The sequence below is a fragment of the Jaculus jaculus genome, chromosome 8 (assembly GCF_020740685.1).
Source record: "Jaculus jaculus isolate mJacJac1 chromosome 8, mJacJac1.mat.Y.cur, whole genome shotgun sequence".
In the NCBI taxonomy this organism is placed as follows: Eukaryota; Metazoa; Chordata; class Mammalia; order Rodentia; family Dipodidae; genus Jaculus; species Jaculus jaculus.
The window spans coordinates 114801430-114822664 of NC_059109.1; the positions used below are offsets into that span (position 1 = coordinate 114801430).

The 21235-nt window shown below is 44.4% G+C and overlaps 1 protein-coding gene and 1 non-coding gene across 8 annotated transcripts in view; one reads left to right on the top strand and one right to left on the bottom strand.

The window, feature by feature from the left end:
• Positions 1-21235, top strand: part of Phf20 (PHD finger protein 20) — a 124335-nt gene that overhangs the window by 99906 nt on the left and 3194 nt on the right. For all 7 annotated transcript variants that reach the window (XM_045156234.1, XM_045156239.1, XM_045156241.1 and 4 more), the window contains 7 exons: positions 15-113; positions 2264-2428; positions 3639-3817; positions 8592-8691; positions 15943-16138; positions 17071-17458; positions 18835-19018. In XM_045156234.1, coding sequence (XP_045012169.1) covers positions 15-113; positions 2264-2428; positions 3639-3817; positions 8592-8691; positions 15943-16138; positions 17071-17458; positions 18835-19018 — 1311 coding nt within the window. The remainder of the gene's footprint in view (positions 1-14; positions 114-2263; positions 2429-3638; positions 3818-8591; positions 8692-15942; positions 16139-17070; positions 17459-18834; positions 19019-21235) is intronic.
• LOC123463111 lies at positions 2586-2693 on the bottom strand. Its single transcript, XR_006638723.1, has one exon. It is a non-coding gene; the product is annotated as a U6 spliceosomal RNA (small nuclear RNA).

A 21235-nucleotide genomic window follows, 5' to 3' on the forward strand; every position in this document is an offset into this window, starting at 1 on the left:
GTGTTTATTTACAGCTACAAAAGAGAAGGAAAAAAATAAAGAGAAGAAATTCAAAGAGTTTGTGAGAGTGAAGCCAAAGAAGAAAAAGAAAAAGAGAAAGAAAACCAAACCTGGTAATTTCTCCCTGAATGTTTCATTTGGATTGTCTTGCCATGGTGGGGAAGGATGTCTTCTTCCCTCAGTGACCTCTGGGCCTGGGCTACCATTTAGTAGAGGAAGGACCAGCAGACCTATCCTAGGGCTTGTATATACAGCCTAGCATGTTCCCTGGCTGTTGTGGATTGAGGGTTGAGGACACTCAAGTCTTAGAAAGTTTTTTGTTTCTTTTTCATATTTTAATATTTTAATTTACTTATTTGAGGGGGAGAGAGAGGTCAGAGGCAGAGAGAGAGAGAGAGAGAGGGAGAGGGAGGGAGAGAGAGAGAGAGAGAGGGAGAGGGAGGGAGAGAGAGAGAGAGAGAGAGAAAGAAAGAAAGAAAGAAAGAAAGAAAGAAAGAAAGAAAGAAAAAGAAAGAAAGAAAGAAAGAAAGAAAGAAAAGGCATGCTAGGGCCTTCTAGCCACTGCAAACGAACTCCAGCACATGTGCCACCTTGTGTGTTTGCTTTATGTGGGTACTGGGAAATTGACATTGGGTCCTTTGGCTTTCCACTAAGCGCCTGAACTGCTAAAGCCATCTCTCCAGCTCTAGTATTTTGTTTATTTGCAAATGGGGATGGGGGGGGAAAGGAGGGAAGGAGGAGAGTGGGCGCATCAGGACCTAGTGCCTTTGCAAACAGACTGTAGATACATGCACCACTTTGTGCATCTGGCTTTGTGTGGTTCTGGGGAATCAAACCTAGGTTGCCAGGCTTTCAAGCATGTACCTTTATTGCTGAGCCATCTCTCCAGATCAAGTCTCACAAGCTATGACTGGCTTTTATAAAAGCCTTCCCACATGCCAAATTGGCCAGTGTTCCCTATCATGGGGCCCTATATAGGAAAGTATCAGAGTATGAGAGGAAGTGCCCATGCATGGCTTTTTATATACATAATTCTTGCTCTTTTTTTTTTTCTTCAAGGTAGGTTCTCTCTGTAGCTCAGGTTGACCTGGAATTCACTGTGTAGTGGCCTTGAACTCACAGCGATCCTCCTACCTCTGCCTTCTGTTTGCTGGGATTAAAAGGCATACGCCACCATGCCTGCTAATTCTTGATTCTTTTTTCCCCCCAGTTTTTTTTAGATAAGGTCTTACTCTTTAGCCCAGGCTGGCTTTGAAATGTTTGTTTTCCAGGCTGGTCTCAAACTTTGAATTATCCTGCCTCAGTTTCTCAAGTGCTTAGATTTCAAGTATGCACCATCATTTCTAGTTTACCTACATAATTCTTTTACCCCCCCCCCAGGGGGTGGGCTTGAGGTAGGGTCTCACTCTAGCCCATGCTGACTTGAAATTCTCTACGTAGTCTCAGGGTAGCCTTGAACTCATGATGATCCTCCAACCTCTGATTCCCGAGTGTTGGGATGAAAGGTAGTTCACTGTGTAGTCTCAGGATGTCCTCGAACTCACGAAAGGAGGGTGGGGGGGCTCAGAGAATGGGCGCACTAGGTCCTTCAGCCACTGCAAATGAACTCCAGGCATATGTGCCTTGTGCATCTGGCCTGTGTGGGTCCTGAGGAATCAAACCTGGGTCCTTTGGCTTTGCAAGCAATCACCTTATCCGCTAAGCCATTTCTTTAGCTTCAGTCATAATTTTTTTTTTTTTTTCCTTTTTTCTTTTTCAAGGTAGGGTCTTACTCTAGCCCAGGCTGACCTGGAATTTACTATGGAGTCTCAGGGTGGCCTGGAACTCACGGCGATCCTCCTACCTCTGCCTCCCGAGTGCTGGGGTTAAAGGCGTGCGCCACCACGCCCGGCTTCATTCATAATTCTTAAACAGGCAGCTCTCCAGATTCTCTTACCTGAATCTCTTACTGGAAAGTGCATGTCTACTACAACAGTGCCTAAGAGAATCTGTGTTCTAACGTTGGGAGTTAAATTGTATTTCTAGTATTAATTCTGGCTTAGGAAAACAATCCTGTCAGAAAGGAGGGTGGAATAATGTTGAGGAGCAAGTGTTCCTAGAGGTGCTGGCAGTATGAATCCCTAAATATGCCTTCCATGACTCTTCTGGTTGTCGCTACCTCTTTGAGCTCTTAGACCCGCAGGCTATTAATTGGATAGAGTTGATTCTTGGCTGCCCTGATGTCGCCTGTGATGATTGCTCATTTGTTCCTGTGCTGTTCTAGAATGTCCATGTAGTGAGGAGATCACTGACCCCTCCCAGGAACCTTCTCCACCCAAGGGATTTGCTGTCATCAAGTGCGGGTCTTCACAGAAGCCTGGGGTCCATATGAGTCCACAGCTTCATAGTTCAGAATCTGGAAACCACAAAGGAAAATTGAAAGCTTCTGGTGAGAGAGCTCTCTGCTGTTGGATCATTTGTTAGAAAGTATATGTAGTAAGCACTTACATGATTATACATAGTCAGGCACCAAGACCTAGTAATTTTATAATTAAGTACTAAAAGATTTGGTAGAGAGAAGCGCTGAGGCAGATTAAAAAATTTTTAAAAATATGGAATGCTACATGAATTTATGTGTCAGCCTTATGCATGGGGCCATGCTAATCTTCTTTGTGTTGTTCCAGTTTTAGTATATGTACTGCTGAAGTGAGCACTGTGTTTTTTTGAGGTAAGGTCTCACTGTAGCCTGGCTGACTTGGAATTCACTATGTAGTCATGGGCTGGCCTGGAACTCACAGAAGTTCTCCTACCTCAGCTTTCTGAGTGCTGGAATTAAAGGCATGCACCACCACACCTGGCATAGATTTCTTTTTAGGGGAAAAGTTTTATAAGACGAAGTTAATACATCATGGAAGAGCATGACAGGTTCACTTAAGCCAGATAGGGTTCCTCAGCTTCTGAAGAACAAAGGAAGCTTTTTTTTTCCCCCATCTTTTTGTGGAAGAGAGGGAAATTCTTCTCCCTGTTCTAGGAGCCACTAGATAGGAACCAAGGTGATACTTTAGGTGGCTTAGAGCTTCCCTGGCAATAAGAGTAAGTGTTGGGGGTGGGTGGCAGGAGGTCACATAGATACAGTAATAACGTTATAATTCCAGGTTGCCTCAGATAGGGCAGCAGAAGAGGCTGAGCTTGACTGTTTGGCCTTGGTCTTAGGCAGTAAGGTTGCTCAATGTGACCACATATGTTCTAAGAGTAATTAAGTCTGGAATGTCTCTCATGATGTGTGCAGAACTGTAAAGATATATGTGGACACAGAAGATTATAAAGTCCTGGATGGTTGGAGACAGGCAGCCGAGGAACATACTAGAGAGGTTAAGGAGGTGGTCTGTATGGTTCCTGAACAGTTGTTACTACTCTGACAATGCCCTCTGTGACCTTGAGAGTTCTCTGAGTGAACAAGGAAATGGATTTCAGGTCATTGTTAGGCAGCTGTTTCTAGTAACAAGCCTAGAGAACAGGTCTGAGTCCCAATTCCAGTCCTGTGAAAGTCCCTGGAGGAGTGAGTCTATGAGATAATTTTCTTCTTTGGATGGTCTAGGGTTTTATAATGCTTATAAGTAAGTTTAAAATAGTGTCTGTTGAATTCCCTTTCCTTCTAGAGGAGGACAATTTGAGTGAATCTTCTTCTGAGAGCTTTCTTTGGAGTGATGAGGAATATGGCCAAGATGTTGATGTGACTACCAACCCAGACGAGGAGCTTGATGGGGAAGACCGCTATGATTTTGAGGTTGTCCGTTGCATCTGTGAAGTCCAGGAGGAAAATGACTTCATGATTCAGGTAGGCAGAGCTTCCAGAACCCAGGTCTAGAGAAAAAGTAACTGTTTCTTGGAAAGAATGTTGAGGCTAGCAACAATCATTGAGAAGCCCCTGATATGCAGTAACCATAGCAGGCTGAGTTTGCTTCTTGGTTCAGCTTCCTGGGGAATCTTGGCTGCTGTAATTACTCATTAATAGTATAAGAAGGGAATTGCAAGGAATCATTGAGTCTAAAGGGGAATGTCTTTACCTGTTGACACACAGTGAGGGACTGGACAATGGTGACTCAGATTTTGGAGTAGCAGTTTAACCTTCTTATGGCCTCATGTTCTCTTTGAGATAAATTTTTCCCACGTAGCATTTATTTATTATTTATTTATTTATGAGAGATAGAATATGGGCATGTCCATTTCTTCGGCTATTACAAATGAACTCCAGATGCATGTGCCACCTTTAGCATCTGGCTTATGTGGGTCCTGGATAATTGAAACTAGGTCCTTTGCCTTTGTGGGCAAATGCCTTAACCCCTAAGACATCTCCCTAGCCTCCGTATAGCTTTAAAAATATTATTTATTTGCAAGCAGAGAGGTGGGGTGGGATGGGCTTACCAAGGTGTTTTCTACTGCAAATAAACTCCATGTGTATCTGGCTTTACGTGGGTACTAAGGATTTTTAGGCTTTGCAAGCAAGTGCCCTCAACTGCTGAGCCATCTTTCCAGCCCCCTTATAGAAAAGGAGACTGGTTTTATAACTTGTCCATTTCGTTTTACTTTCCTGGAATGCTTTTCTGTCATCTTTGGGATGTCCCTGTGCAGTGGGACTTTGGGGAGACCATCACTGGCCCCATTTCTTGCTCTGGCTCTCAGTTCTGACAGAAGTAGTTGCTATTTGGTTGCCTAGGGGTCAAAGATCCTCTGGACATCTTCATAGCTGCGTGGCTGGCCTCCAAACCTGAGAGCTTTTATTTGAGAAAGAGGCAGATAGAGAGAATGGGTGTGCCAGGGCCTCTAGGTATTACAAACAAACTTCAAACACATGTGCCACCATGTGTATCTGGCTTATGTGGGTTCTGGGGAATTGAACCTGGGTCCTTTGGGTTTGTTGGCAAGCACCTTAACTGCTAAGCCATCTCTCTGGCCCCCAGAAGAACAAATAAAACTTAAACTTTTATATGCATTCATTACCTACTTAGGAAGGCATGGCATGAATAACTTTTCCTTAAAATATTTAATTTAGCTGGACATGCTGACATAGTCCTATAATCCCAGCACTCTGACAGAGGCAGGAGGATCACTATAAGTTCAAGACCATTTTGGTCTACATGGTGAGTCCCAAGTCAGCCAGGGACCCTGTCTGTATATACACATCAAACAACTATTGGCTTTGAACTCATAGCATTCCTTCTACCTCAGCCTCCCAAGTGTTAAACTTACAGGCACAAGCTACCATATCTAACCATTTCTATATGTATTTGAATCTCTTTGTGGATTTCTTTTTCATTGATCCATATGGATAGATGGATGGGGATATATATATATATATATATACACACACACACACACACATATACATATATATATATATATCTCAATAATATAAATTAAAAATATATAATATTATCTGTTTATTATTTGAGAGAGAGAGTGTGTGTGTTGTCATGGCCTCCTGCCACTGCAGATGAACTCAGACACGTGCACCATGTTTTATGTGGATTCTGGGCATTGATCCTGGGCTGTCAGGCATTGCAAGCAAGCGCCTTTTACCACTGATCATCTCTGTAGCCCCCGGCTCGCGCGTGTCTGTGTTCTCATTCTCGTTTTCTCCCCCCCCCTCCACACACACACATACACACACACACACATTTATATACATACATATATAGTTTTTAATATTTATTTTTATTTATCTATTTGAGAGAGGGAAAGAGGCAGAGAGAGAAAGAGAAAGAGAGAATGGGTGCACCAAGGCTTCTAGCCATTGTAAATGAACTCCAAATGCATGTGCCACTTTGTGCATTTGGCTTATGTGGGTACTGGGGAATTGAACCAAGGTCTCTTGGCTTTAAAGGCAAGTGCCTTGATTGCTAAGCCATCTCACTAGCCCCTATATATTTGTTTTAATTAGTTTGCCACCTTCCTTTTCAACCCTTCTTTCCTTCTCTACATCCTGTCCTTTCTACTTCCACTGCCCAATACCAGGGAAGGTAATGGAACTTAGGTATTGCCAGAAGCCTTGCACTTGGCTAGGCTCATGTTCTGATTTACCCATGTGTCTCATTGCCTGTGTAACCTTTGGGAGGTTTTCAGACTAAGAACACTGTGCTACCACATGATCACTCTGAAGGGTCAGAGTTAATTGGCAAGCACATTGGTAGGAGAAACTTCATCTATGAAGCTGTGTATTGGACTTTGTCATAGGGATTTTCTTTATTTATTTATTTATTTTTGGTTTCTCGAGGTAGGGTCTCACTTTAGCCCAGGCTGACCTGGAATTCACTATGGAGTCTCAGGGTGGCCTTGAACTCATGGCAATCCTCCTACCTCTGCCTCCCAAGTGCTGGGATTAAAGGCATGCACCACCAACCCTGGCTGGGGATTTTAATTTAATTTAATTTTTTATTTGAAAGGGAGATAGAGAATAGGCACACAAGGGCCTCCAGCCACTGGAAACCAACTCCATATGCATGCACCACCTTGTGTTTCTGGCTTACATGGGCCCTGGGGAACTGAACCTGGATCCTTTGGCTTTGCAGGCAAGTGCTTTAACCACTAAGCCATCTCTCCAGCCCAAGTCATGGGGATTTTTTCACATGACCTTCACAGAATCTTCATAGTCCATAGTGTGGGTTGGAATCATATCTCATTTTGCAAAATGGGAAGCTGGTGCCCAGGGATTTGCAAAGTAACATAGCTAATGAATGTCTGAGCTGTAATTCAAACTCACCTTTTTGTCACATCAAGTTAACTTTCTCTTAAGAATTTGAGTGATTTCATTAATTCCCCTCACCTGATCAGGCAAGTAAAAGCTTGTAGAAACGCAAGTGACGGCAGTCATTCTGAAATTAGCATTGTCCTATGATGTAAAGTTGTGTTTTAATTTTTTGGTGGGGAATCAGGATCTCAGCTCAGGTTGGCCTTCAACTCACTATGTAACTGAAACTGGCCTTTAATTTCTTATTTCCCTGTTTCTACCTCCCTGGAATTACAAGCATGTACCACCATGCTTGCCAATATAAATAGTCTTTCTGTTCTGGCCTGTACAGTAACCAGTAGTGTCAAGTGGGCATTGAAGAGATAGCTCTTGGGACTAAAAAACTGATTTTGTAACTTGTTTGCTTAGATGTAGACCCCCCATGTGACAGTGGTGCCATATTAGAAGTTAGTAATGCCAGGTGTGGTGACACATGCTGTTAATCCCAGCACTTGGGAGGCTGAGGTACGTGGCTCGCTGTGAGTTCAAGGCCAGTTTGAGACCACATAGTAAATTCCAGGCCAGCCTGGGCTAGAGTCACACCCTACTGGGGGGGGGCGGGGTAGAATTAGGGTGACTAGACCCCTGAAGGTAAAAAGGGCAGGAAAGTTTGCACCTGCCAGAAATCCAAGATCATCTGATTTCTTATCTTTTGTGTAGTTCCCCAAAGACCAGTTTTTCCACAAACAACCAGGACCCCTCCTGGGAGGGAGGTCTTTCCTAGGATTTAAACACTGTGGTTGGTCAAGTTCAAACCCCTGTAATGTGGTGTCAGGGTTAGCCTCTTCCTGAGACGACCCCTATCCCTCACCAACCAGCTGGCCCTCTGGTTCACCTGGGCCAAAAGACAGCCCACCACCCTATGATTATAAATACCTTGGTAAGGGGAGGGCAGGCCTCTAAATACTTGGGAACTTCCAGCTGTGGGTGAAGTTTTCCCTCTGCTGGGCCTGGGCTGGCTCTTCCCAGGCCCAGTCAGGAGGGCCCCCTAACCCTTACTTTCCACATGGGTTCTTTATCCTCTACAGCTCCCCACATGGCAGGAGCTCCTCCTTGAGCTTTATTTTCTCTTTTCTTTCCATGCGTTTCCCCTCAAGCCTCCTATGTGGGATCTCTAGCCACGTGGATGCTTTCATTGGCTCTACCTCCCTCAATAAATACAATAATTTAATAATTATCCTTCTTAGTTTTTTTCTTCTTCTTTCTTTTTTTTTTTTTTTTCTTTTTTTTGGTTTTTGAGATAGGGTCTCACTCCGGTTCAGGCTGACCTGGAATTCCCTATGTCGTCTCAGGGTGGCCTCGAACTCACAGTGATCCTCCTACTTCTGCCTCCCAAGTGCTGGGATTAAAAGTGTGAGCCACCATGCCCAGCTCTTTCCTTTTTTTCTTTTTAAAAAGTTTTATTTATTTATTTGACACTGGGGGGGGGGGGAGGCAGGCAGGGAGAGGGAGAGAATAGGTGTGCCAGGGCCTCCAGCCACTGCAAATGAACTCCAGATGTGTGCGTCCCCTTGTGCCTCTGGCTAATGTGTGTCCTAGGGAATTGAACCTGGGTCCTTTGGCTTTGCAGGCAAATGCCTTAACCGCTAAGCCATTTCTTCAGCCCTCAGTTTTCTTTTTTATTCAATTCTTTGACTAAACGTAAGGTGGGTGTGCACAGACTTTCCTGGACCCTTAGAACCTGTTACACTCCCTCAAAACCTCCCTCCCAAAAAAGAAAAGTCAATAGGGAGTGCTGTTCCCTCCCCTCACCCTCAGCAAATGAGCCTTACTTTGGGAGGATACTTCCTGAGTTTAACTTGTGCTGCCTCTTTAATTCTGACAGTGTGAAGAGTGCCAGTGCTGGCAGCATGGGGTCTGCATGGGATTACTGGAAGAAAATGTACCTGAGAAGTATACCTGTTATGTTTGCCAAGATCCTCCAGGTAAAAATTTCTGCAGTCAAGATATTACCAGTATGTAATGTTCTACTTAGCGTAGTAGGCTTTGAGACATCCTAAACGTCTGTAGCTTTTTTTTTTTTTTTTTGAGGCAGGGTCTCACTCTAGCCCTGGTAGGCTTGTAGTCATGAGATGAATTTCTTCATTGACTCCTCTTCACTTTGGTTGCTAGCCCAGCTCTCCCAAATTTAGCCTTAAGAGTATGTGTGAAGACGACCCATTTTCAATAACAAGGAGGGTCTAATGGGAGGGGGTAGATCACAGATGAGCCTAAATAATGGTACCAAACTGCCTGTATTTACTGAAAAGAAAACTAATAAATTAAATTTAAAAAAAAAAAAAAGAGTATGTGTGAAGAGACTAGCCTAGGAGAAAGACTGACCTTGAGCTAGAACTTCTCTTTAAATATAGTGAAAAACAAAAGAGACCTAACCTCTTAGTAAACCTTTAATTATACAGTATGATCTTGTTAATAAGCACAATGATGTACAGCAGTCTAAAACTTTCCTGTGCCCTGACTGAAACTATAAACAATATTCAATGAGCACCTTTTCTTTTGAAAGCTTTGAGGATGGGCATATGACTGTGGCATTCAGAGCTGTTAGAAACCTTGCTTTGTTCTCTGTGATAGCGTTTGCCCTCCATTGCATCACTGCCACTAGGGAGGGAGATTTGTCTTGGAGGGGAAGAACCAGGCATTGTTGTATACAGCGTGTCACTGAAAGCAGTGTTTTGGTTCCTTAGCAAGATGAGTTTGTTTGTGGATATAGAGGTCACTGGTGGCTCATGGGTTCCTCTTCCCAGAGGTTAGGGTCATAAGTCTATGGTTCTTATGATGCTGCTGGTGGTGGGATGGTTACCCTATCTCCTTACTGCCTGTGAGACTTTTCCCTCAGCTCCAGTTGCCCTGATTTCCTTATAGCTAGACAATACTTTCTGCTTCTGTTACATGACTTTCTTAACCTCTTTAAACTAGAACTGATTTGTAGTGCCAAATCTCGAGGGACTGTCATTACAGCTTATTTCCAGCAAGTAGGTCCCTTCTGGGCCTGAGAACCTTCGTTGTGATGTCTCCTTGGACTAGATGAGTTCACAGTCAGAGAATAATTTGCTTCTGTTTTCCATTTACCCCAAGAAGAGAGTGTAGTTAGACACATGAGCAAACACAGGCCCAGAAAGGACACAACTTGCTCTAGATCACCACACCATCATCAGTCAGTCAGGTGATGAGAACCAATTGTTGTTGGCCTTGTCTTCACGCTTTTAATCCAGGCACGTGGTCAGCTGGGAGGATCACTAGGAGATTGAAGCCAGCCTGGGTTTCAGATTAGAATGAGACCCTGCCTTAGAGACAAAATAACAAAATACCTGAATTTGCTATGGCTGCTGCCTCCCTGGGGTTGCCCCAGAGTCCCAAAGGCTTCCTAAGGGAACTTTATTTGTTTTGAGGCAGAGTCTTGCTATATAATTCAGGCTGTCCTAGAACTCACAATCCCCTGTCTAAGGTACCTTTTAAAGATCTTTTTTGTCTTGTCTTTCTACTTTTCCCTCTTGAGAGATCATAATCATTTCATCAAGCTCTGTATACTTTCTGAACTTGTAATATAACTCTAATTGCCAAACTGCAACTTCATTCTTCGTTGAATAGATTCCAGAATGTCATTCACAGGCCTGTGACGAAGCTAAGGATTGTAGTTCAGTGGTAGAGAGTTAACATATTCATTTTTCTTTCTTTTTTTTAAATTTTTTTATTATTTATTAGAGAGCGAGGAGAGAATGGGCACACCAGGGCTTCTAGCCACTGAAAGTGAATTCCATATGCATGTGCCACCATGTGCATCTGCCTTATGTTGGTTCTGGGGAATTAAACATGGGTCCTTAGGCTTCACAGACAAGCATCTTAACCACTAAGCCATCTCTCCAGCCCACATACTCATTTCTTTAAACAAAATTTATTTTCAAGCACAGTGGGTTGTTATGGGTGTGCCAGGGCCTCTTGCCACAGCAAGTGTCACTTTGTGCATCTGGTTTTACATGTGTACCAGGGAACCAAACTCGGGCCAAAAGGCTTTGCAAGCAAGCACCTTTAATGGCCAAACTATTTTCCACAGCCCTCATTTCTTGAGTGGTGTGTGTGTGTGTTTTAAGGTAGTATCTCACTCTAGTCCAGTCTGATACGGAATTCATTATGTAGTCTCAAGCTGGTCTTGTACTCTTGCCTCTGTGTCCCGAGAGCTGGGATTAAAGGTTTATGCCTCCATGCCCTTCTAAAATGTCCTTCCTTCCTTTCCTTACCTTCCTTCCCTTTCCCTTTCTTTTTTCTTTTTTTCTCATTTATTTATTTGGTTTTTCGAGGTAGGGTCTCACTCTAGCCCACACTGACCTGGAATTCACTATGTAGTCTCAGGGTGGCCTTAAGCTCATGGTGGCAATCCTCCTACTTCTGCCTCCCGTTGCTGGGAATAAAAGCATATGCCATTGAGCCCAGCTTTTTTTTTTTTTAAATTATTTTTATTTTGTCTCTGTGTGTGTGTGTGTGTACTTCTGCCTCCCAAGTGCTGGGATTAAAGGCGTGCACCAACATGCCTGGCTAGACATATATTTTTTAATTATTAATGTTATTATCATGCTAATTCCCTAAATTCTTAAAAGGTTTAATTATTTTTAAATTGATTTATTAATGAAAGAGAGAGTGACAGACAGATACAGAAAGAGAATGAGAATGACAGGGCCCCCTGCCACTGTAAGTGTGTTCCAGATGCATGCCTCACTTAGTGCATCTGCCTTTACATGGGTACTGAGGAATTGAATCTGGGCTATCAGGATTTGCAAGTGGAGAGAGTATAAGAAAGAGAGAGGGAGGCAATAAGCCTAGTAGGACCCACTACCACTGCAAATGAACTCTAGATGCGTATTCCACTTTGCATCTGGCTTTACATTGATACTAGAGACTTGAACCCAGGTTGTCAGGCTTTAATAATTATTTTTGTTTTTATTTTTATTTATTTATTTGATAGCAACAGACAGAGAAAGAGGCAGATAGAAAGAAATAGAGAGAATGGGCGCACCAGGGCCTCCAGCCACTGCAAACGAACTCCAGACGCGTGTGCCCCCTTGCGCATCTGGCTAACGTGGGTCCTGGGGAAACAAGCCTCAAACTGGGTCCTTAGGCTTCACAGACAAGCGCTTAACCACTGAGTCATCTCTCCAGCCCAAGGTTGTCAGGCATTATAAGCAAGTGCCTTTAGCCACTGGGCCTCTCCAGCCTACTTGTTGGTGTTTTGAGAGAGAATCTCATGTAGCCTCTGGCCTCAAAGTCAGTATGTAGCTGAAGATGACCTTGAACTTCAAATCCTCCTGCCTCCATTTCCCTAGTATTGGGGTTACAGATGTGTGCCATTGCAGTTAATTTATTCCAGAGTTTTAAAAATTATATTTTACTTATTTATTTGAGAGAGAGAGGGAGAGAGGTAATGGGTACGCTGGGGCCTCCAGCCATTGCAAATGAACATGCAAGCGCCCCCTTGTGCATCTGGCTTACTTGGGTCTTGGAGCGTTGAAATGGGATCCTTTGGCTTTATAGGCAACCACCTTAACCACTAAGCCATCTCTCCAGCCCTCCTTCATTCCAGAGTTTTTATAGTGATCTATAAGTGACTAGCAGGTTGGAAGCTATCTCCTAGGCTTTTGGGACAGAAAGTGCTGCTGAGTGCCTGAGCTTACGTTTCCACTTCGTCCTACAGAACATTGTGATGAGCAGGGAGCCTTTCTTTCTAGGTCATCTTCATCCAACAGATGGAGAGCAGGGGTCCACATGGGAACGGGTATGGTCAGTGTGTGGAGTTAGGGGCAGATGGTACAGTTGGAGGGATGTACTTGGAGCTTCTTTTTGCCCGGTTCTGGGGATGTAGCCATGAACAAGATGACTTTTCTTCTGGCTCTCAGCAGGTTTGGGACAGGTATATATGTTAAAACAACTTAGGTGGGCTGGAGAGATGGCTTAGCGGTTAAGCGCTTGCCTGTGAAGCCTAAGGACCCCGGTTCGAGGCTCGGCTCCCCAGGTCCCACATTAGCCAGATGCACAAGGGGGTGCACATGTCTGGAGTTCGTTTGCAGAGGCTGGAAGCCCTGGCACGCCCATTCTCTCTCTCTCCCTCTATCTGTCTTTCTGTGTCTCTTGCTCTCAAATAAATAAATAAATACATTTTAAAAATTTAAAAAAAAAAACAATTTAGATCAACTAGTTGCCATCAGGGGGAAAGCGATAAGGAAAGGACTGAATAGGAACTCTGAAAAGGCTCTTTTGAAAATAAATAAATAAATAAATACACACACACACACACACACACACACACACACGCGCGCGCGCATGCATGTGTGTGTGTATGTGTGTCTGTCTGTCTGTCTGTCTGTCTGTCTATCTATCTATCTATCTATCTATCTATTTTTTTTTTTCCCAAGGTAGTGTCTTACTCTAACTCAGGCTGACCTGGAAATGAATTCACTATGGAGTCTCAGGGTGGCCTTGAACTCACAGCGATCCTCCTATCTCTGCCTCCGGAGTGCTGGAATTAAAGGCGTGTGCTACCACGCCGGGCCTAAAATATATTTTTTAAATTTTTATTTATTTGTTAGAGAGAGAGAGAGAATGGACACACCAGTACCACTGCAAATGAACCCCAGGTGCATGTGCCACTGTGTGCATTTGGCTTATGTGTGTTCTTGGGAATCGAACATGAGTCCTTAGGCTTTGCAGGCTAGCACCTTAATTGCTAAACCCTCTCTGAGGAGGTGGGAAAGATCTGGTCTTGAGAAGGTCTAGGAGATTCGGCTTCAGACAGAGTGGTACTAGAGCAAAGAGGCCAGGCCTACAAAGTGTGTCTGTGTGTGTGTGTGTGGGGGGGGGTTCTTTTTTTTTTTTTTTTTTGTTTGGAGGGAGGGTGTCATTCTAATTTGGATTGGTTTTTCTACCTCAGCCTGTCAAGTGCTGGGATTATAGATAGGTGCTTGGGGAAAGGGGTGGAGAAGAGAGAGCAAGAGAGACAAGAGACAGAAGTGAAAAGAGGGTGTTTTCTTCTCCAGAAACTCAAAGGAGGCATGAGAAGAGTAGGGAGATGAGAGCAGGAAGAAGTTGGGTCCATTGGGCCTCAGTAATTAGAGCTAGGGCCTTGGACTTCCTTTTGTGAACACTAGAAAGCTGTAGAGGGTTTGAGGTAGGGGAGGGAAGCATATGAGTTAAACATGCAGAAGTAGTCTAGCTGGACATGGTGGTGCATACCTGTAATCCCAGCACTTGGAGGTAGAGACCACAAGATCAGGAATGCCAGGTAAGTTTGAGGCCAGTATGGGCCACATTAGAACCTGTCTCAAAAATGATACAGAGGTGGGCTGGAGAGATGGCTCAGTGGTTAAGTGGTTAAGATGGCTTAGTGGTTTGCTAGAGTTCTTTTGCAGTGGCTAGAGGTTTGAATGTGCCCCACCCCCCAAAAATAAAAACAAGGAAAAAAAGATACCTGCAAAGTCTGAAGGATCAGGTTCGATTTCCCAGTATCCACATAAAGCCAGGTGCACAAACTGGTGCCTGTGTCTGGAGTTCATTTGCAGAGGCCCTGGCTTTTCCATTCTCATTTTCATTCATTTTCTGTTTCTTGCAAATAAACAATAAATTTTTTATATGAGAGAGAGAGAGAATTGGTGCACTAGGGCCTGCAGCCATGAGTCAAACATGGGTCCTTAGGCTTTGTAGGCAAGCACCTTACCCACTGAGCCGTATCTCCAGCCCAACATTTTATTTATTTTTATTATTATTATTTTTTTGTTGTTGTTTTTCAAGGTAGGGTCTTGCTGTAGCCCAGTTCGACCCAGAATTCACTGTGTAATCTCAGGGTAGCCTTGAACTCACAGAGATCCTCCTACTTCTGCCTCCCAAGTGCTGGGATTAAAGGCATGCACCACCATGCCTGGCCCCAACTTTTTTTTTTTCAAATTTTTATTAACTTCCATGATTATAAAAAATATCCCATGGTAAACTGGGCGTGGTGGCGCATGCCTTTAATCCCAGCACTCGGGAGGCAGAGGTAGGAGGATCGCCATGAGTTCGAGGCTACCCTGAGACTACATAGTGAATTCCAGGTTAGCCTGTGCCAGAGTGAGACCCTACCTCGAAAAACAAAAAACAAACAAACAAACAAAAATCCCATGGTCATACCCTCCCTCCCCCCACTTTCCCCTTTGAAACTCCATTCTCCATCATACCCTCCTTATCTCAGTCAATCTCTCTCTTAATTTTGATATCATGATCTTTTCCTACTCTTACGATGGTCTTATGTAGGTAGTGTCAGGCACTGTGAAGTCATGGATATCCAGGCTATTTTGTGTCTGGAGGGAGCATGTTGTAAGGAGTCCTACCCTTCCTTTGGCTGTTACATTCTTTCCGCCACCTCTTTTGCATTAGACCCTGAGCCTCGGAAGGTGTGATAGCGATATTGCAGTACTGAGCACTGTGGTCACTTCTTTCCAGCACTATGATACCTTCTGAGCCGTCCCAAGGTCACTGTCATCTGAAAAGAGAAGATTCTCTAACAAAAGTGAGAGTAGCATTAATATAAGGGTATAAACATTAATAGAAGTGCTTACTGAGCAGTTTGATAAGCATAGTATATACATTTAGCCAGAAAACAGCAGATGTTACACCCCTAGGGCTCATGACTACTCCTATTTTAAGTTTTCAGTATCAGGGATGTATTCCCTCTCATGTAGCAGACCTCCAGCCTTGTTAGAGGGCAGTTGGTTTCCACCATGACAGACGTGCCAGTATTGCACCCATTGGCTCATTTGGTCTGGCTGGCCAAATATAAGGCTTGCAGTGTCCACTGTTGAGTATCTTCACTGGTGATTTCTCTTTCTCCTGTTGAACTGCATGCAGAATGGCTTCTTCCAGCTTTCTGTCAGCCCCGACATTTTTTTAAATGAAGAAAAAATGATAGAGGGGGAGATGGAGGAAGGAAGGTAGGGTCCCATGCTCTCATTCTACCTATGACCAGTTCCAAGAGATTGATAAGGGCACATGCCTTATTCACCACTACCTTATCTCCAATACCTAGTAGAGCACCCAGGACAGAATAGGTGCCAAGTGAATGTGAACAAAATGATGTTCATGTGATGATTGTGTGTAATGATTAGACAGCTTGGGTTTCCTTTAGGCCACATGTAATCCTCCTAATGTCACTGCTTTAGGTCAGAGGCCGGGCTTCAAATACTGGTATGACAAGGAGTGGTTGAGCAGGGGCCATATGCATGGCCTGACATTTCTGGAGGAGAACTACTCCCATCAGAATGCTAAGAAGATAGTGGCCACCCACCAGCTTCTTGGCGATGTACAAAAAGTGATCGAGGTTCTGCACGGCTTGCAGCTCAAGATGAGCATCTTGCAGTAAGTGGCACTTGGTTTGGTCTGAGTTCAGTAGGGTACAGGCAGAGGCAGAAATGATGCCATCAAGGGGAAAGTGATAAGGAAAGGATTGAATAGGAATCCTGAAAAGGCTCTTCTCCTCTTCTTCCCCCTAGTAGGGTCTCATTTTGGCCCAGGCTGACCTGGAATTCCCTGTGTAGTCTCAGGCTGTTCTTAAACTCACAACAATCCTACCTCTGCCTCCCAAGTGCTGGGATTAAAGGAATGCACCACCACTTCTGTCTACCTTAACCATTTAAAATAATAATAATAAGTTTATTTATTCACAAGGATGATTGAGAGAGAAAGAAAGCATAAGGAATATTCCAGAGCCTCCTGTACTTTGTATATCTGCCTTTTAGTGGGTACTGGGGAATCAAATCCAGACCATGGGGCTTTGCTTTGCAAGTAAGCATCTTCAACCTCTGAGCCATCTCTCCAGCCCCCATCTTAACCATTTTGTAAAATATTTTTATTTATTTATTTGCAAGCACAGAGAGAGACACACACAGAGGGAGAGAGAATATGGGTGCACCAGTGCCTGCATTAGCTGCAGATAAACTCCAGATGCATGTGCCACTTTGTGCATCTGGCTTTACATACTGAGCTGGGGAATTGAACCTGGGTCACTAGGCTTGGCAGTCAAGTGCCTTAACCGCTGAGCTCTCTCTCCAGACGTTAACTCTTCATAATTTTACAGTTTTTTTTGTTTCCTTTCCTTCCCTTTCCTCCCCTTCCCCTCTCTAAAAATTTATATCCCTCTTAGTCATTGTATGATGGGGTGTATGGCTAGATATCTCAGATGAGGACTTCTCTCTCTGGTTCTCTCTATATTTGGAGAGTTTTGAAATTGAGAAACCTTGCAGTGGTGCTGGGTACCCCCAAACCCTTTCTCTGTTTGCTATTCCCAACAGAAGCAGGGAACATCCTGATTTGCAGCTCTGGTGCCAGCCTTGGAAACAGCACTCGGGGGAAGGGAGAGCTCATTCCAGACACATACATGTCACAGATGCCCGGAGCAAGGAGGAAGCCTCCAGCTATAGAACTTTGAATGGGGCAGTAGAAAAGCCTCTACCCCGGTCGGTGGAAGAGTCCTATATCACCAGTGAGCATTGCTACCAGAAACCCCGCGCCTATTACCCAGCTGTGGAGCAGAAACTGGTGGTAGAGACTCGAGGCTCTGCCCTTGATGCAGTCAACCCTCTCTGTGAGAATGGCGAAGATCCCCTCTCCCCTCGCTTAGACTGGCCTCTAGACCAAGACAGGAGCAGAGACAGTGATCCCAAACCCAGTTCCCCGAAGGTGTGTGGCTTGTTTGTATTAGTTCTTCATTTTGTGGTTAGTGCTTATAAATTTTCCTTTTGGATAGAAATGGTCTGTGAAGTTTCCTTCTTAAAAAACAAAACAAAACTTGTGTTTGTATGTATATATGTATGTGGGCACCAGGGTCTCTTGTCATTGTAAACAAACACCAGATGCCTGCGCCACTTTTTGCGTATGGCTTTATGTGACTACTAGGGAATAGAACCTGGGCCAGCAGGCTTTATAAATGAGTAGCTTTAACCACTTGAGCCATCTCCCCAGCCCCCCTGTGTAGGATATTTGTTAACAGAACTTTGTTTAAATTTGCATATCTTTTTTTTTTCTCCCCAAATTAGGGTCTCACTCTATCCCAGGCTGACCTGGCACTCACTCTGTAGTCCCAGACTGGTTTTAAACTCACAATGATGCTCCCCTATCATTGCCTCCTGAGTTCTGGCATTAAAGGCATGCAGTGAGGCTGGGTGTAGTGGCACACACCTTTAATCCCAGTCCTCAGGAGACTAGTGTAACAGACAGCTTCAGGTTCACTGAGATGAACTTCCAGACCAGGCACAGATATGGAGGATGGGATATTTATTGAAGCTTACAGATCCAGGGGAAGTTCCATAAATGGCAGAAGAAGCTGGCCTGCCTTCACAGGACCAAGCAGAGAGAGAAAAGTACAAGCCTAAAGGTCAAAAGCCACACAGCACACTTCAGGAACTCCAGCTAGGCACACTTTGCATATCTTTAGATTGAAACCCACCACCACACCTTAAGATCACCCAGTGACATTGCCTCCAGCCAGGTAGCCAGAACTCAATGTATTGGGGCCATCTATTCTATTCAAACCACTACACTGAGGTAGGAGGATTACCATGAGTTCAAAGCCACCCTGAGATTACTTTTCCAGGTCAGACTGGACTAGAGTGAAACCCTACCTCAAAAAACAAAAACAACAAACAAACAAAAAAAGGCATGCAATGAGGAAACAGAGGCTCAGAGAGGGGAAGGTACTCCACCAGGGCATGTTCGCAATGACAGAACCAGGACTCATCAAATTTGTGTGACTCCAGTGTGCTAACCCTCATCGATACTTGCCCTGCTCTGTTTGGCCCTTAGGTTTCTCAGAGGCCTGCTTCAGGCTGGGGCACTGGGGGGCCAGCTGAGGGAAGCATTTATGGAGCCTCCTGAGCTGAGCTGGTGGCATTGTACATAGGACAGGCCTCTATTTCTCCCAGGAAAAGGAGACAGGAAGAGGGAGGTAGGGAATTCAGGCTACAGCTAGTTTTCAAAGAGTACTAAACATTGACTAGTTAGAGGAAGAGCTAGAAGGGTCTTTCTTCTCAGTAACTTAAATGTCATTGAATCTCCAGGTGAGGGAATACATCTCCAAAAAGGTTCTACCAGAGGAAGTCCCTGCTCGGAAGCTGCTGGACAGAGGTGGAGATGGGCTCCTGAGTTCCCAGCACCAGTGGCAGTTTAACCTGCTGACACATGTGGAGTCTCTTCAGGATGAAGTCACACATCGGATGGATTCCATTGAGAAGGAGCTGGATGGTAGGCTTCTGTCCTTTGCACCCTGCTCCTTGACATCAATCATTGTTCCTTCTGAACCCCACAGCCTGACTGTCCAGGTTCTTCCTTTAAGCCTTGCCCCAACCAGTTATCCCCTCAATGTGGACAAGGCTTATCTTTAAAATTTTTTTTTAAATTTATTTATTTGAGAGCGACAGACACAGAGAGAAAGACAGATAGAGGGAGAGAGAGAGAATGGGTGCGCCAGGGCTTCCAGCCTCTGCAAATGAACTCCAGACCCGAGCGCCCCCTTATGCATCTGGCTAACGTGGGACCTGGGGAACTGAGCCTTGAACCGGGGTTCTTAGGCTTCACAGGCAAGCGCTTAACCGCTAAGCCATCTCTCCAGCCCAAGGCTTATCTTTAATCTATATAACCCACAGAGACCCAACTACCTCTGCCTCCCAAGTGCTAAGATGAAAGGCATGCACTACAAAGCCCAGCTAAATCTTATTTTTTTAGGGGGAGGAGTGAGGGTTTGAGGTAGGGTCTCACTCTAGAATTCACTATGTAGTCTTAGGGTAGCCTTGAACTCACAGTGATCCTCCTACCTCTGCCTCCCAAGTGCTGGATTAAAGGTGTGCGCCACCATGCCCAGCTGCTTTTTTTTTTTTTTTTTTTGTAATGAGAGAGAAACACGAGGGAGGGAGGGAGAATATTGGTGTGCCAGGGCCTCTAGTCACTGCCCTTATACTTGATGCATGCTCCATCTTCTGCACATGTGTGACCTCATGTGTTTGTGTCACCTTGTGTGTCTGGCTTACGTGGGATCGGGAAGAGTTGAACATGGGCCCTTAGGCTTCACAGGCATGCGCCCTAACCACTAAGCATCCCCCCAGCTTACTATTTTTTTTTGTTTGTTTTTTTGAGGTAGGGTCTCACTCTAGTCCAGGCTGACCTGGAATGAGTTTCAGGGTGGCCTCAAACTCACAGCAATCCTACCTCTGCCTCCCTAGTGCTGGGATTAAAGGTGTACACCACCATGCTCAGCTGGCCTAAATCTTATTTTTTTTTTTATTTTATTTTTTCTAAATCTTATTTTTAAGGCAAGGTCTTCTCTATGAATCTAGAGCTGATTAGCTAGATTAGCTGGCCAGTGATCATCAGGGACCCTCCTGTCTCTGACTCCCCAGTACTGGATTGTAGGTTAGTGCTGCGATACCACATGCACAAAGTGAGGTATGCATCTGGAGTTTGTTTGTAGTAGCAAGAGGCTCTGGTGTGCCCATACACTATTTTCCTCTCAGGTTTTCATTTTCCAGATTATATCCTAAAAGCTTAAGTGACAGTCTTAATTCCCCACAGAACTTTACATGTGAAGGTTTGCTTAGTTGCTCATCTGTAGATGTGCCTTGTCTTATGAGGTGCTGAAGATTGAACCCAGAGCCTCCTTCATGTTAACATGTGTTCTGTCACTGAGCAGCACCCCAATCCTGCATATTTGCCTTTATAGAAGGATCAGACCCATGAGGCAAGATCCTTGACAGCACCAGACTTTTTAGTGCCTATTAAATATTAAAGGGCCAGGCGTAGTGACATACTCCTTTAATCCAAGCCCTCAGGGGGAAGAGGTAGGAGGATCTCTGTGAGTTGGAGGTCAGTTTGAGACTACAAAGTGAATTTCAGGTTAGCCTGGGCTAGAGTGAGACCCTACCTAGGAAAAAAAAAGTAGACCCATTGAGAAAAGTGTCTAATACTGATCTCTGGCGCGCACACACATATTGGTGGGTGGGGGGGGGAAGGGAAAGGGATGAGCAAGCCAGGGCCTCTTGTCACTGCAGATGCCACTTTTTGTGTCTGGCTTTTATGTGGGCATTGGGGAATTGAATGAGGGTCAGCAGGCTTTTCAAGGAAGTGTCTTAAACCATGGAGCATTTTCCCAGCTCTGTTTTGTTTTGTTTTCACTATGTAGTCTCAGGGTAGCTTCAGACTCATAGCAGTCCTCCTATTTCTGCCTGCCAAGTGCTGGGATTAAACGTGTGTGCCACCATGCCTGATATATATATATATATATATATATATATATTTTAAAGAAAAAACATTTCTTGAATCCTCTGAAAGGAGCACTGGGCTGGGCAGAGTAACAAGCCAGGGCAGAGACTTCAGACTGTGAGCATTGTATTAGTTTTACTGCTACCATGATCAAATATCTGACAGAAACAAGTTTGAGGGGAAATTTATTTCAAGTAGCTTATGGTT